At 45.1% G+C, this 16252-nt stretch overlaps 1 protein-coding gene across 1 annotated transcript in view; it reads right to left on the reverse strand.

The window, feature by feature from the left end:
• LOC139377368 (voltage-dependent R-type calcium channel subunit alpha-1E-like) overlaps nt 1–16252 on the reverse strand; it is a 99687-nt gene that overhangs the window by 48491 nt on the left and 34944 nt on the right. Inside the window, exons 5-6 of the mRNA XM_071120392.1 lie at nt 594–697; nt 283–441 (exon numbers count right to left, since the gene is read on the reverse strand). Of these exons, the coding sequence (XP_070976493.1) occupies nt 283–441; nt 594–697 (263 nt within the window). The remainder of the gene's footprint in view (nt 1–282; nt 442–593; nt 698–16252) is intronic.

Here is a 16252-nt window from a genome sequence, read left to right on the forward strand (position 1 = left end):
CGGGTCCTCATGAAGCTGTCAGGTAAAAGAGTAGCAGTATGAAGATGTTCTTAATAACAATGCAGGGGGGTGAGCGCGAGAGAGACAAAGAGCGAGAGATTGTCAAATACAAGATAATAGAGATGAGGACCCTGTGAAAATGCAACACAGAGGGGGAAGGGAACCTCTTTAATGGATAGAGGTACAGTAGAAAAGAGGTTTTGGATAGAGAGAGAGTATGAGGGAGTGTGGGGGAGTGTATAAAATACAGAGTGTGTGAGGGAGACTGGAGTATGTAACTACCCAGGATGTCAGCAGTAGGTAGACAGGTGTGGTGGAGCTTCCCGCTGTAGAACTCCAGGCCGATGATGGCGAACATAAGAATGGCAAAGAACAAGAGCAGACCGATCTGGAGCAGGGGCACCATGGCCTTCATGATGGACTTCAGCACGATCTGCAAGCCTGATGATGAAATAAATTGAAAAAACACACACACATGTGAAGAGTTAATGTCTGATTGCCTCTGAGAATTAGACATTATAATAAGGTACATATTGAGGTATTATGACACTGTAAATTATATTGATATGCTGGTAGATATTGACTGTACTCACTGGGTATCCCAGAGACCAATTTAAGGGGCCTCAGGACTCTCACCGCCCTCAGGGTCCGCAGATCCACTGGTATGTTCATGTGGGCCCCTGCTGTTGCCAATATTCTGCAGAAAGAAATACATGATCAGATTCAGAATAAAATATTGAATTCATTTTTTCCAGTGGGATCAACGGTTAATAAGCAGTGTGGTTTATGGATAAGGGGTTTTGGGGTGGAAGTGGTGTACATTGAATTATAATTTACACCGAATATACCAAACATTATCAACACCTTCCTAATATTGAGTTGCACCCCCTTTTGCCCTCAGAACAGCCTCACTTCATTGGGGAATGGACTCTACAAGGTTTCGAAAGCGTTCCACAGGGCTGCTGGACCATGTCGACTCCAATGCTTCGCACAGTCGTGGCAGTTGGCTGGATGTCCTTTGGGTGGTGGACCATTCTTGATACAAACAAGAAATTGTTGCGCGTGAAAAACCCAGCAATGTTGCAGTTCTTGACACAAACCGGCTTTGCACACCTGGATTGTACAATATTTGCACATTATTCTTATAAAAATTCTTCAAGCTCTGTAAAGTTGCTAGACAGCCATTTTCAAGTCTTGCCATAAAATGTCAAGCTGATTTAAGTCAAAACTGTAACTAGGCTACTCAGGAACATTCAATGTCGTCTTGGTAAGCAACTCCAGTGTATATTTAGCCTTATGTTTTTGGTTATTGTCCTGCTGAAAGATGAATTTGTCTACCAGTGTCTGTTGGAAAGCAGATTGAACCAGGTTTTTCTCTAAGATGTTGCCTGTGCTTGGCTCTATTCTGTTTCTTTTCACCCTAAAAAACTCCTCAATCTTTGCCGATGACAAGCATACCTATAACATAATGCAGCCACCACCATGCTTGAAAATATGAAGAGTGGTACTCAGTGATGTGTTGTGTTGGATTTGCCCCAAACATAACGCTTTCTATTCAGGACGCACATTTTTTGCAGTTTTACTTTAGTGCCTTATTGCAAACAGGATGCACGTTCTGGAAAAATGTTATTCTGTACAAGCTTCCTTCTTTTCACTCTGTCTTTTAGGTTAGTATTGTGGAGTAACTACAGTGTTGTTGATCCATCCTCAGTTCTGTCCTATCATAGCCATTAAACTTTGTAACTGTTTTAAAGTCACCATTGGCCTCATGGTGAAATCCCTGAGCGGTTTCCTTCCTCTCTGGCAACAGAGTTAGGAAGGACACCTGTATCTTTGTAGTAACTGGGTGTATTGATACACCATCCGAAGTGTAATTAATAACTTCACCAGGCTCAAAAGGATATTCAATGCCTACTATTTTTATTTTTACCAATCTACCAATAGGTGCCCTTCTTTGCGAGGCATTGTAAAACCTCCCTGGTCTTTGTGGTTGAATATTGGTTTGAATTTCACTGCTCAAGCAAGGGGTCCTAACAGATAAGTCGATGCAACTAATGTGACTTGTTAAGCAAATGTTAATAACTGCTGAAGTTATTTAGGCTTTCCATAACAAAGGGATTGTATACTTATTGACTCAAGACATTTCAGCTTTTCATTTTCAGCTTTTCATTTTTTATTAATTCGTCTTGACCAAAAGAGAATAACATGTTGCCGCCGTAGCATTTGATTGATTGATGCCTGCAAGCATTTGGCCACCCTTGATTAAAACAATTCTAAAATAATTAGCCAATCAGCATTGAGCTGAGCTCAACTGTGGGTTGTCCTGGTGCAGCAAAGCACCGTCCAAGGGAGGCCAGTTTGGATTAGGCTTCAGACCAATCAAATCACTTCCTTTGCAAAACATAATTGTCAGAAAAACATGTCTGTTTCTGGTCTGCTGGTGTTGATGTTCTGCAGTAGCTAGCTTGCTAAATTATCCCTTTCCTAAGCCATGAATGGAGATGGGATTTGAACTTCTGGTTTTTACTTAATTCTCTGTACAGGCCAATGATTATGACGGAGATTCTGATCTAACCATAAATTAATATGTTGTGCCACTGGCCTGAGACGATTGAAGTTGAATATGTAGCCTAGATGTTGCCTAGTAGGCTCACATTAACTAGCTAGTTAACTTAGATGGTTCATTGTTGCCCATGTGAGGAATTGAGGCTAGCAAGTATTTTAGCTAGGTAGGCCATCACAACAAAAACTAAAAGTGTGTATGACAGAGCCACCGTTTTGCCAACATGAAAAAGAGGAGGATGGCATTGGCTTTCAACTAGTCTACAAGTAGGGTCAGTCAACAGTTTTTGTATTACTTATTTACTTACACACACGCACACGCACACACACACACACACACACACACACACACACACACACACACACACACACACACACACACACACACACACACACACACACACACACACACACACACACACACACACACACACACACAAACAAACCAACACAGACGAATCAGCATCATGAACAGCCACATGATATTTAGCAACATTGATTGGACTAAATCGTTTTGGGTGTCTTTAAGTTTGTTTTGGGTGTTTTAAACTAAGCATATATAACCTTGTTGATCTGATGATGTTTCAATGTTTAAGTTAAAATTGTCTCGGAATAGCGGAGGCAATGCTCCTGTTGTCTTAGTGCTGACTTGCGGTAACTCAGTGGTTCTAAATCATTAGTTGTTTAGTAAACTGTAAATATGAACTTGCTTGACCATGCTGCAGGTGACATAACTGTTGGTATGCACTATTTGCTTTGTGGACACAGGACATATGTAAATGTATGTGTCAAGCCCTGATCTGTTTCCCCTGTCCTTGTGCTTGTCGCCACCCCCCTCCAGGTGTCGCCCATCTTCCCTATTATCCCCTGTGTGTACTTATACCTGTCTTCTCTGTCTGTTTGTTGCCAGTTTGTCTTGTTCGTTCAAGCTTACCAGCATTTTTCCTGTCAGGTCCACTCGTTTCCCAGCCTCTCTTTGCTAGTCCTCCCGGTTTTGACCTTTGCCTGTCCTGACCCTGTACCCGGCTGCCTGACCTCTCTGCCTGACCCTGTGCCTGCCTGCCATCCTGTACCTTTTCTCCACCTCTGGATTACTGAACCCTGCATGTCTCTGACCCTGAGTCCGCCTGCCGTCATGTACCTCAGCCTTACCCCGGATTTTCGACCCCTGCCTGCCTAGACCTGTCTTCTCTGCCCCTCTTGCTACAATAAACAGTATTACTTCGACAGTCTGCATCTGGGTCTTACCTTGATTCCTGATAGTACGAACTGGCCATGACTGACCCAGCAGACTTGGGCCAGCTCCACTACGCCATCTCCTCCCAAGTAGCCACCATTGGTAGGCATGAGGAGTTGCTTCGCTTCATGATAGAGGGGTTGCAGGCCACAGCCGATCGTCACGACCAAGCATTGGACATGCGAGAGCAAGTCTGCGAGAGCAAGTCTGTGGGTTGCCTACTAGGCAGCCGACCACAACGGTAACCTCCCAGACCCCCTGTAACCCGGCTGGTAGCAGCGCTGGCACCACGGTTTCCCGGGCACTCCGCTTACCTCCCCAGAAGCGCAATGATGGAGATTCCAGAAACTGCCGGGCCTTTCTCTCCCAGTGCTCCCTCGTTTTCGAGCTGATGTCCGGGAGGGCACTAGCCTGGGCCACGACGGTGTGGGAGCAAAAATCTGCCGTCTGCCTCAGTCTGGGGGTATTCGTGGCGGAGGTGAGAAAGGTGTTCGAGGCTCCGGTGTCCAGGAGAGAGGCTGCCCGGAGGTTACTCCAGCTCTGGCAGGACACCCTCAGTGTGGCAGACAATTCAGTGGAGTTCCATACGCTAGCAGCGGAGGGTACCTGGAACCCAGAAGTGCTGTTAGACATGTTCCTGCATGGATTATCGGAGGAGGTAAAGGATGAGCTGGCAGCCCGAGAACTATCGACTGATCTCGACTCACTCATTGCTTTAACCATCCGGATTGATCGTCGGCTACAGAAACGTAGGAGGGAGAAGAGGTTCGATTGCACTTCCAATCGCTCACTCAGGGATCGCACCTTGCAGCTGATAAATTCCGGAACTCCCTGGCATCTGCGTCCCCGAAAGGATCCGTGATTACCCAGTCCCTACAAGAGGAACTGCCGATTCACCTCTTCCCAAGCCGATGCAGCTCGGCAAAGGCTGGGCTGTCTCCAGCCGAACGTGCACACAGCCTTGAGACCCAGAGTTGTCTGTATTGAGGTACTGCTGGTCATTTTGTGTCTACTTGTCCCTTCACGAGAGCTAGCTCAATCATTGGAGTGAGTATACTGGTGGGTCTGAAAGATAATTGTTCTTCTCCCCTTACTCGCCCCCTCTCTATGCCACCCTGCTGTTGGGGCGACCAGTCCAAGTATCTCTCGGTACTCATCGACTCGGGGCCCGATGTGAGTCACATGGACGTTACCCTGGCATCCAAGCTGGGCATCCCCACTCAACCCCTCTCCATTCCCATGGGTGTTAGAACACTGAACGGGTGCTCTATAGGCCAAATCATCCACCAGACCACCCCCATCAGCCTACGAGTGTCAGGGAACCACAGCGAGGCTATCCAATTCCTGCTGGTTGAGTCTCCGCAGGCCCCTGTGGTAATGGGATTCTCTTGGCTCCAGCGACACAATCCCTCCATTGACTGGGCTACTGGTGCCATCGTGGGCTGGAGCCCGTCTTGCCACACTCATTGCCTGAAATCAGCTCTGCCTGCCCCGGGAAGTCTTCCTGGGGGCTTGAAAATTGCACCGGACCTCTCCGTCAGCTCCGCAGATTACCAGGACCTCCGGGAGGGGTTCAGTAAGGCCTGGGCCACTTTGCTTCTGTAGCACCGACCAGTATCCGAGAAGGTCAAGTCTGAGGCACTGGCACATCGCTATAGGGCCGTGGCTACACCCCCGGAAGCCGAGACCTGTCCCCCCAGTTCCAAGATCATTCGCCCTTCTGCTGTTCATCCTCTGTTGCCCTGTACCCTCCTTATTCTTCCTACTTTTTCTGTTTCTAGAGTCAAAATCATGTCTGACTGCCCCTTGTCTTCTGTTTCTAGGCCCATCCCTCCCCCCGTTTCATCGAGGGTCAGCCAGCGTTCATGGTGAGACGACTTCAGAGGTTTGACCACGGGGCAGGGGTTTCCAGTACCTGGTTGACTGGGAAGGTTATGGTTATGGCCTGGAGGAGAGGTGCAGGGTTCTCGCTAAACATTCTTGGATCCAGCCAACCAGGTATCCGCCCAGGTGGAACGCCAGGTGGAGTCCCTAGAGGGGGGGATCCTGTCATGCCCTGATCTGTTTCCCATGACCTTGTGCTTGTCTCCACACCACTACAGGTGTCGCCCTTCTTCCTTATATCCCTTGTGTATTTGTCTGTTTGTTGCCAGTTGGTCTTGTTCGTTCAAACTTGCCAGCGTTTGTCCTGTCAGCTCCTTTCGTTTCCCAGCCTCTCTTTGCTAGTCCTCCCGGCTTTGCCTGTCCTGACCCTGTACCCACCCGCCTGACCTCTCTGGTAGGCACCTTTGCTCCACCCCTGGATTACTGAACTCTGCCTGACCCTGAGTCCGCCTGCCGTCATGTACCTCAGCCTTACCCTGGAAATTGGACCCCTGCCTGCCTTGACCTGTCTTTGTCTGCCCCTGTTTGCTATAATAAACAGTGTTACTTCGACAGTCTGCATCTGGGTCTTACCTTGATTCCTGATAGTATGTGTAGTTGAATTTATTCAGACACTGTGTGACTGTTGTCTTTTTGTTGTCACGGCCTTATTGTATATCATGGTGGTGTATGAACAAATGGGTTATAGAGCAAACAACGCAATTATCACAACATAGGTTGTAATATGGCTTTTTTACTGATTTGGCTTGGCTTCCCCAGTGATGTTATTCACGCACCGCTACTGGTCAGGATTTTTACATTTATTTCACCTTTATTTAACCAGGTAGGCAAGTTGAGAACAAGTTCTCATTTACAATTGTGACCTGGCCAAGATGAAGCAAAGCAGTTCAACACAAACAACAACACAGAGTTACACATGGAGTAAAACAAACATATAGTCAATAATACAGTAGAAAAATAAGTCTATATACGATGTGAGCAAATGAGGTGAGATAAGGGAGGTAAAGGCAAAAAAAATGGCCATGGTGGCGAAGTAAATACAATATAGCAAGTAAAACACTGGAATGGTAGATTTGTAGTGGAAGAATGTGCAAAGTAGAAATAAAAATAATGGGGTGCAAAGGAGAAAAATAAATAAATACAGTAGGGGAAGAGGTAGTTGTTTGGGATAAATTATAGATGGGCTATGTACAGGTGCAGTAATCTGTGAGCTGCTCTGACAGCTGGTGCTTAAAGCTAGTGAGAGAGATAAGTGTTTCCAGTTTCAGAGATTTTTGTAGTTCGTTCCAGTCTTTGGCAGCAGAGAACTGGAAGGAAGGGCAGCCAAATGAAGATTTGCTTTTGGGGGGTGAAAAGAGAAATATACCTGCTGGAGTGCGTGCTACAGGTGGGTGCTGCTATGGTGACCAGCGAGCTGAGATAAGGGGGGACTTTACCTAGCAGGGTCTTGTAGAGGACCTGGAGCCAGTGGGTTTAGTGACTAGTATGAAGCGAGGGCCAGCCAACGAGAACGTACAGGTCGCAGTGGTGGGTAGTATATGGGGCTTTGGCGACAAAACAGATGGCACTGTGATAGACTGCATCCAATTTGAGTAGGGTATTGGAGGCTATTTTGTAAATGCCATCCCTGAAGTCGAGGATCGGTAGGATGGTCAGTTTTACGAGGGTATGTTTGGCAGCATGAGTGAAGGATGCTTTGTTGCGAAATAGGAAGCTATTTCTAGATTTAACTTTGAATTGGAGATGTTTGATGTGAGTCTGGAAGGAGAGTTTACAGTCTAACCAGACACCTAGGTATTTGTAGTTGTCCACATATTCTAAGTCAGAACCGTCCAGAGTAGTGATGGTGGACGGCGGGCAGGTGCGGGCAGCGATCGGTTGAAAAGCATGGGCATTCTATGTTTTGTTTTCTATGATTTTGTGTTTCTAAGTTTTGGCCGGGTATGGTTCTCAATCAGGGACAGCTGTCTATTGTTGTCTCTGATTGGGAACCATACTTAGGTAGCCCTTTTTCCCTCCTTTCTTTGTGGGTAGTTAACTTTGTTTGTGGCACTAATGCCCTGTAAGCTTCACGGTTGTTTTTTTGTTTGTTGTTTTGTTGGCGTCATTCCAAAATAAAGAAGAAAATGTACGCTCAACACGCTGCACCTTGGTCTTCTTCCAGCAACGGCCGTGACAGCGTGGCTGAGGTGCACCCATGACCAGCTCTGAAACCAGATTGCATAGCGGAGAAGGTGTGGTGGGATTCGAAATGGTCGGTAATCTGTTTGTTGACTTGGCTTTCGAAGACCTTAGAAAGGCAGGGTAGGATAGATATAGGTCTGTAGCAGTTTGGTTCAAGAGTGTACCCCCCTTTGAAGAGGGAGATGACCGCAGCTGCTTTCCAATCTTTGGGAGTCTCAGACGACATGAAAGAGAGGTTGAACAGGCTAGTCATAGGGGTTGCAACAATTTCTGCAGATAATTTTAGAAAGAAAGCGTCCAGATTGTCTAGCCCGGCTGATTTGTAGGGGTCCAGATTTTGCAGCTCTTTCAGAACATCAGCTGACTGGATTTGGGTGACGGAGAAATGGGGAAGGCTTGGGCGATTTGCTGTGGGGGGTACAGTGCCGTTGACCGGGGTAGGGGTAGCCAGGTGGAAAGCATGGCCAGCCATAGAAAAATGCTTATTGAAATTCTCAATTATAGTGGTTTTATTGGTGGTGACAGAGTTTCCTATCCTCAGTGCAGTGGGCAGCTGGGAGGAGGTGTTCTTATTCTCCATGGACTTTACAGTGTCCCAGAACTTTTGAATGCAGCGTACAGTACAAGATATACAGTGAATACAGTACATAGAAACTGTGAATTTGCCTTTCTTTGCCTCCTGTTGGTTGCTGTAAATGGTGTTTCAATGTTTGTGTGTGTGGGTGGAAGGCTGTCAATACGTGCGTCGGTTGTTGAGGGATGTGAGATTTGGTTTGTACTCTCTCCCTCCAGAGAGAGCCACACCGAATGATGTCTGTGTTCTTACCTACTGATAATGTCTCTCTGAATATAATGTGGTCAGATGATAATAAATAATAATCAGTGGTGTAATCAATGATTTATACACTGAGTATACCAAACATTAGGAACACCTTAATAATATTGAGTTGCACCCCATTTTACCCTCAAAACAGCCTCAATTCGTCAGGGCAATGGATTCTACAAGGTGTTGAAAGCATTCCACATGGATGCTAGGCCATGTTTACTCCAATGTTTCCCACAGTTGTGTTAAGTTGGCTGGATATCCTTTGGGTGGTGGACCATTCATGATACACACTGGAAACTGTTGAGTATGAAAAACCCAGCAGCTTTGCAGTTCTTGACACAAACAGGTGCACCAGGCACCTACTACCATATCCCTTAAAAAATGTGGTCTTGCCCATTCACCCTCTGAATGGCACACACAGACAATCCATGTCTCATGGCTTAAAAATCCTTCTTTAACCTGGCTCCTCCAATTCATCTACACTGATTGAAATGGAAATAACAGTTTACATCAATAAGGGATCATAGCTTTCACCCGCTCTTTCTATGTCATGGAAAGAGCGGGTGTTTTGTACACTCAGTGCATATTAGTGTTTTGTTGTACATACTTTTTACTTTTTTTTACAAATGTTAGAATATCTTTCCACTTTTACAGTACAAAGTATTTTGTGTAGATCATTGACAAAAAAATTACTATTAAATTCCTTTTAATCACACTTTGTAATGCAACAAAATGTGAAAAAAGTCAAAGGGTGGGAATACTTTCTGAAGGCACTGTAGATTAATAGATTCACTCACTCACACACGTCAGTGCTGTGGATTGTGGGCGAGGGTGTGTGTGTGTGTGTGTGTGTGTGTGTGTGTGTGTGTGTGTGTGTGCGTGCGTGCGTGCGTGCGTGTAGGGGTGCAGAAAGCACATGGCAGAAACTCAAGTGTGGGCCCACGCAACATTCACTGAAAGCGGAGAGAGAGAGGGACAGAGAGAGAGAGATAAAGAGGGAGAGAGATTGACAAAAAGAAAGAGCGAGAGATTGAAGGAGAGAAAGAGGGTAAGAGAGAGAACGTGGACAGAATGAAAGAGGGGGGTTGTCCTGAGACTGGGGAGAGCGCAAGAGAGAGAGAGAGTGCGAGAGAGAGAGAGAGAGAGAGAGAGAGAGAGAGAGAGAGAGAGAAAGAACACATGGAAACCATATGTTTTCTGTATTTGATACCAGTCCACCTATTCCGCTTCAGCCATTACCACGAGCCCATCCTCCCCAATTAAGGTGCCACCAACCTCCTGTGGTGGAGAGGTGTAGGAGTCTACAGCCAGCAAACACGTTTAACAAAAGCTGCAGCACTACTGCTTTTTCAAGGCTGATCTGGTGGGGGGGGAGACTGGTTTTGAGACTGGTTTGGTTTGCTCTCAGAACCACACGACCAATAGCCTCGTCCCAGATCTGTTTGGGCTTTTGCCAACAACACTGCTGTCACTGTCAAGCCAAACATGGCAATGAGTGACAGTTGATATTATAGCACAAACAGACTGGCACTCAGGCTACACAAACCAACTGTCACATAAACACAGTCTAAATCAACCAGTTCCTGCATTGGAAAAATACACTAGCTAATAGAAATGAGTATTTTCAGTAGTTGTTAATGTAAGGGATTGATAGGAGTAGCATCGGCAGATTTCTGTAATTAATTTATGTTGTTTACGTGTTTGTTTGTCGTCGTTCATTCACGCTACACTGAGTGGTTGCTCCACTTTTATGGTCACCTCATAGTGTATCACTGTATTGTACTGAAACTGACTTTTAAGTGATTGAATTCATTACATGAACAGAATGCGGCCTGCCGGCCTCTCCCACACACCTCCACCTACACGGTGAACCAGCACTGAACACTGGGAGGGAAAAATAGAGAAAAAGAAAGAGAGAGTAACTCTATTCTGAACATCACATTGCTGCCATTATAAGACAACTCTGCTTGCAGCTAACAACAACATAAACCGAGGAGTCCTGTATGTAGGGGAGAGTGGGGTAAGTTACACCAAAGGGGTAAGTTGAACCAGCCTTGTTTCTAGGAAACCATACACAAAATGAATCATTTCACCAAATATTTCATGGAGTCTGTGAAGGAAGAAACCACATGGAAAAAGTGGTAAGCAAGTTAGGATCCAAAAAACAGATTTTCACCAAGTCAAATTAATTTATTGTGTTAGAGGTTTCATGACGCTTCTATCTAAACCAACGTAGATCATTTTACGATTGTTCTGTACATTAGTTGGGGTCTATAAGCTTCAATATGAGGTCCTAAACCTAAACCTGTAGTATGAAAGTGCATCCTTATACCTGTATTTCACCTTTATGTGGGCTAATATAGTCAAAATGTTTGCCTAGGGGTAAATTGAGCCAATGGCCATGGGGTATGTTGAGCCAATGATGGAGCCAATGGCAATTAAAGCAAATTTAAATGTTTTCTTCCCAGGCATAATGCAAGGCATTATCGCTGGGATATGAGGTAACAACAGGGTCTGGCCTATGTTAAAAGTACAAAGTATTTTTTTTAGATGTTAAGCCTCTGTTAAAAAATGCTTAAAATTATTAAAAGATTGTGTTGAATGTGTTTGTGTTTGTTTGATTGTGTTGTCATGTGTTTTGGGGAAAAAGATAGTTATGGTAGTGGTAATATTTAATTCAGTACAGAAATGTGTATGCGGCTTAACTTACCCCATATCCAGGCAAAGTTGTGTCAACAGACCACATTTTTTAGACAAGGTAGCTTTTCAAAACTGTAATGTTTACATGATTTTGATCATTTCCAGGGATACACAACATCGTGAAATACATGTAGATATATTTCCCTTGATGGAGTGCTGCTGAATCTAAAAAATGTCTCTCCTTTACCCCACGCCCATAGACGACTGTACTAGACTTAAGTGCATTATCTTCCATTTAACTTCACAAACGTAATGTTTTATAAAACGTTTAGCGTGCTTCCATTTGGGATTAGGAAAGCATGCGGCATTAAACCATTATTAGTCACAGAATAAATAGCTGGGCCTGTGTTTTCCCAACCACTACCCACATGGGACTAGAAACCATTGTTTATACAGTTCAATTAGCACAGCAAGATTGGAAATGAGCACCCCCCCACCCTCCCAATCCCCCCCATCACATCCCCTCCCCCCTATTTTATAAGTGCTGTATAATAAGTGCTGTATAATATTGCCAATGCTGTGTACATACTGAAAATGAAGCGAAAAGGAATCAAGAGGTAGACTGAATATATGTTAAGGAGCTGGGAGTGTCCACTGTAGCTGTGTGTGAGGTGTGAGGCGATGCCGAGTACAGGTAATCCACACATACACACACACAGCATGGAGGAGCTGTCTCTGTGCCAGATGGCCAATAAATCATTCAGAACACCCTCCCAGATCTATTATGAATCAGAGCTAAGTGTCACACACACACACACACTCTATCAGGAACAGCAGAGGGACAGCATGAGGAGAGGCAAGTGATGGCTGGGGGGTGAGGGGAGTATGGAGGATGAGCTGGTCTGGCACATACAGTAGAGAGAGGGGTGAGGGGGCGAGAGGTGAGAGGCGAGGAGTGGGGAGGGTGAGTTGGTCTGTGGTCTGAATGTGTCATTCAGGTTGACACATACATTTTAGAGGGGTCAGTAGTACAGTACAATGAAACGCAGTTTGGCATCGAGGGTATCCAGCAAACCAGGAGCATTCCCAGAACATTAGCTAAGATTCCCATTAAGTTCTAGTTAGGGTTGTATCTAACATTAGGATGATATAACCAAAACATTCAAAAACCAAATGTTTTTTTTACGTGTAAAATGAAATATCCTTGGTGTGTTCACCTAGCATTCACTAAAAGGTTCCCAGAAAGTCCAAATTGGTTATGTAAACATTAGTTATGTTGTGGCAAATGTTCTCATAACACAAGAACTGTCCAGTCGACCCCACAATGTTCAGTCGTGATGTCCCCACAATGTTCTGGGAACATTGTGGGAACAGTCAGGTGCGAACATTGTGAGGACATCACAAAAGATGAACAGTTGTGCGGATGATTATACAATGTTAATTTCAGGGTGCAAAAAACATTCACCTGATGTTACAATAACATTCCTAAAACACATTTTTTTATGTTATTTCAAAGCTCCCAGAACATTTAATTAGGTTGTGAGAACAGTGTGGGTACATTAAAAGAGATAGGTTCCCAATGCACAAAATATGCTCAGTTGTGATGACATTCATAAAATGTTGAAGTTAGGTTACACAGCACATTCCCTTAATGTTCTTTAAAGGTTCCCAGAATATGTAATTAAGTTATGTGAGTTGTCTGTGATGTTGCAAGAAAATTCATGTGACATTTACATGTTATACTTAAGACATAGCACACAACACTCCCGCAATGTTCCACAATGTTGCACAATGTTGTACAATGTTGCACAATGTTCCACAATTTCCAAATAAGTAATATGTTCATAGGATATTTGTTTTAGATTCTCTTGGAGGTCCTCAGAATTTTAAATTCTATTGGAGGTCCTCAGAATATTTCATTAACATTTAGAAAATGTTATATTTACATTTCACCTAATATTACCACAAAATTCTCAGCATGCACATTTCTAGTTCCTAAATAAAGCAGATTATAATACATCCCTATGTTTCACTCCAGATTTAATGACATTTCACATTTGAGGATTGTATTGTAGGCCCACTACAACGTGATATAGACACATGGCATTTCATTTAATTCGTAGAACATTGTGATGGGATATCAGTCCTTGTCCGAAACATTGAGTCTTGTATTTATCCACTTCCTCATTCAAGACATAGACCAAATGGCACAGTTCTAAGCAATCTTGTATCTATACCATTTCAAGCCAACCCCATGGCTATTTCATATAGAGGGTTACCTTCTGATCATAGCATGTTTGTGTTAGAGTCTCCATCTGATCTGAATCCCAAAGATGTGGTCTTGGACAGATTTATGTAAATGTCAGTTTGATTTTGATTCTAGCTTCTTAAACTAACTTGGACATTTTGATTCAATTTCAATTCATCCCAAAGGTGTTCGATGAGGTTGAGGTTAGGGCTCTGTGCACAGGACGTTGTCCCGCTGAAACAGTAAAGGGCCTTCCACAAACTGTTGCCACAAAGTTGGAAGCACAGAATCATCTAGAATGTAATTCTATGCTGTAGCATTAAGATTTCCCTTCACTGGAACTAAGCGGCCTAGCCCGAACCATGAAAAACTTCCACAGACCATTATTCCTCCTCCCCCAAATGTAACAGTTGGCACTATGCATCGAGGCAGGTAGCATTCTCCTGGCATCTGCCAAACCCAGATTTGTTGGTCGGACTGCCAAATGGTGAAGCGTGATTATTCATTCCAGAGAACACATTTCCACTGCTTAGGAGTCCAATGGCATCGATCTTTACACCACTCCAGCCGACGCTTGGCATTGCACATGGTGATCTTAGGCTTGTGTGCGGCTGCTCGGCCATGGAAACCCATTTCATCAAGCTCCCGATGAACAGTTCTGTGCTGACGTTGCTTCCAGAGGTAGTTTGGAACTCGGTAGTGAGTGTTGCAACCGAGGACAGATGATTTTTACACGCCACGTTCTTCAGCACTCCGCGGTCCAGTTCTGTGAGCTTGTGTGGCCTACCACTTCCCATTGCATAAGACTTTCAACACGTGATGAAGAAAAAAATCATAAAATAAAGTGTTACAAGTACACAGCATATGAAGAGGATAGGAACATTGTAATAACTCAAAAACTGTGTTCTGTGTCCTGATTGACCATAACACCCTATCTACAGTGCATTCAGAAAGTATTCAGACCCCTTGACTTTTTCTACATTTAGTTAAGTTACAGACTTATTCTAAAATTGATTTTTTAAAAAATTTCTCTCAACAATCTAGCCACAATACCCCATAATGACAAAGGGAAATCAGGTTAAAAAAAAATACAAAAAACATATTTTGCAGCTGTAGAACCTTTTGAGGATCTCAGGACCCATGCCAAATATTTTAAGTTACCTGAGGGGGAATAGGCTTTGTCGTGCCCTCTTAACGACTGTCTTGGTGTGTTTGGACCATTCTAGTTTGTTGTTGATGTGGACACCAAGGAACTTGAATCTCTCAACCTACTCCACTACAGCCCCGTCGATGAGAATGGGGGCGTGCTAGGTCCTCCTTTTCCTGTAGTCCACAATCATCTCCTTAGTCTTGGTTACGTTGAGGGATAGGTTGTTATTCTGGCACCACCCGGCCAGGTCTCTGACCTCCTCGCTATAGGCTGTCTCGTTGTTGTCGGTGATCAGACATACCACTGTTGTGTCATCTGCAAACTTAATGATGGTGTTGGAATCGTGCCTGGCCATGCAGTCGTGGGTGAACAGGGAGTACAGGAGGGGACTGAGCAAGCACAACTGGGGAGCTGTTGAAGATCAGCGTGGCAGATGTGTTGCTACCTACCCTCACCACCTGGGGACACCCCGTCAAGAAGTCCAGGATCCAGTTCCAGAGGGAGGTGTTTAGTCCCAGGATCCTTAGCTTAGTGATGAGCTTTGAGGGTACTATGGTGTTGAACGCTGAGCTGTAGTTGATGAATAGCATTCTCACATAAGTGTTCCTTTTGTCCAGGTGGGAAAGGGCAGTGTGGAGTGTAATAGAGATTGCATCGTCTGTGGATCTGTTGGGCGGTATGTAAATTGTGGGTCTAGGGTTTATGGGATAATGGTGTTGATGTGAGCCATTACCAGCCTTTCAAAACCCTTCATGGCTATGGACGTGAGTGCTACGGGTCTGTAGTCATTTAGGCAGGTAGCCTTTGTGTTCTTGGGCACAGGGACTATGATGGTCGGCTTGAAACATGTTGGTATTACAGACTCAATCAGGGTTGAGTCTTGGGTTGAAAATGTAATGTGCTGCCAGTTGGTCAGCACATGCCCGGAGCACACGTCCTGTAATCCCTGCAGCCTGCAGGCTGCACCCTGCAGCCTGTTTAAGGCTACGGAGAGCGTAGCCTTAAACAGGCTACGGAGAGCGTGATCACACATGTTGCTCGTCTGGAAGGCTCGTGTCGCGACCCTGCTTCCCAATGTAGTCTGTAATAGTTTGCAAGCCCTGCCACATAAGACGAGCATCGGAGCCAGTGTAGTATGATTCAATCGGGGGGGGGGGGGGGGGGTTAGCCTTTTTTTTCTCCCCAATTGGTAGTAGTTACAGTCTTGTCTCATCGCTCCCGTACGGACTCAGGACAGGCGAAGGTTGAGAGCCATGCATCCTCCCAAGCACAACTGCTTCTTGACACAATGCACATCCAACCCGGAAGCCAGCCACACCAATGTGTTGGAGGAAACACCGTACTCCTGGCGACCTGGTTAGAGTGCACTGCGCCCGGCCCGCCACAGGAGTCGCTAGCGCGTGATGAGACAAGGATATCCCTGCTGGCCAAACCCTCCCTAACCCGGACAACGCTGGGCCAATTGTGCACCGCCCCATGGGCCTCACGGTCGCGGCCGGCTGCAACAGAGCCTGGGCTCGA

Source organism: Oncorhynchus clarkii, chromosome 20 (genome assembly GCF_045791955.1).
Source record: "Oncorhynchus clarkii lewisi isolate Uvic-CL-2024 chromosome 20, UVic_Ocla_1.0, whole genome shotgun sequence".
In the NCBI taxonomy this organism is placed as follows: domain Eukaryota; kingdom Metazoa; phylum Chordata; class Actinopteri; order Salmoniformes; family Salmonidae; genus Oncorhynchus; species Oncorhynchus clarkii.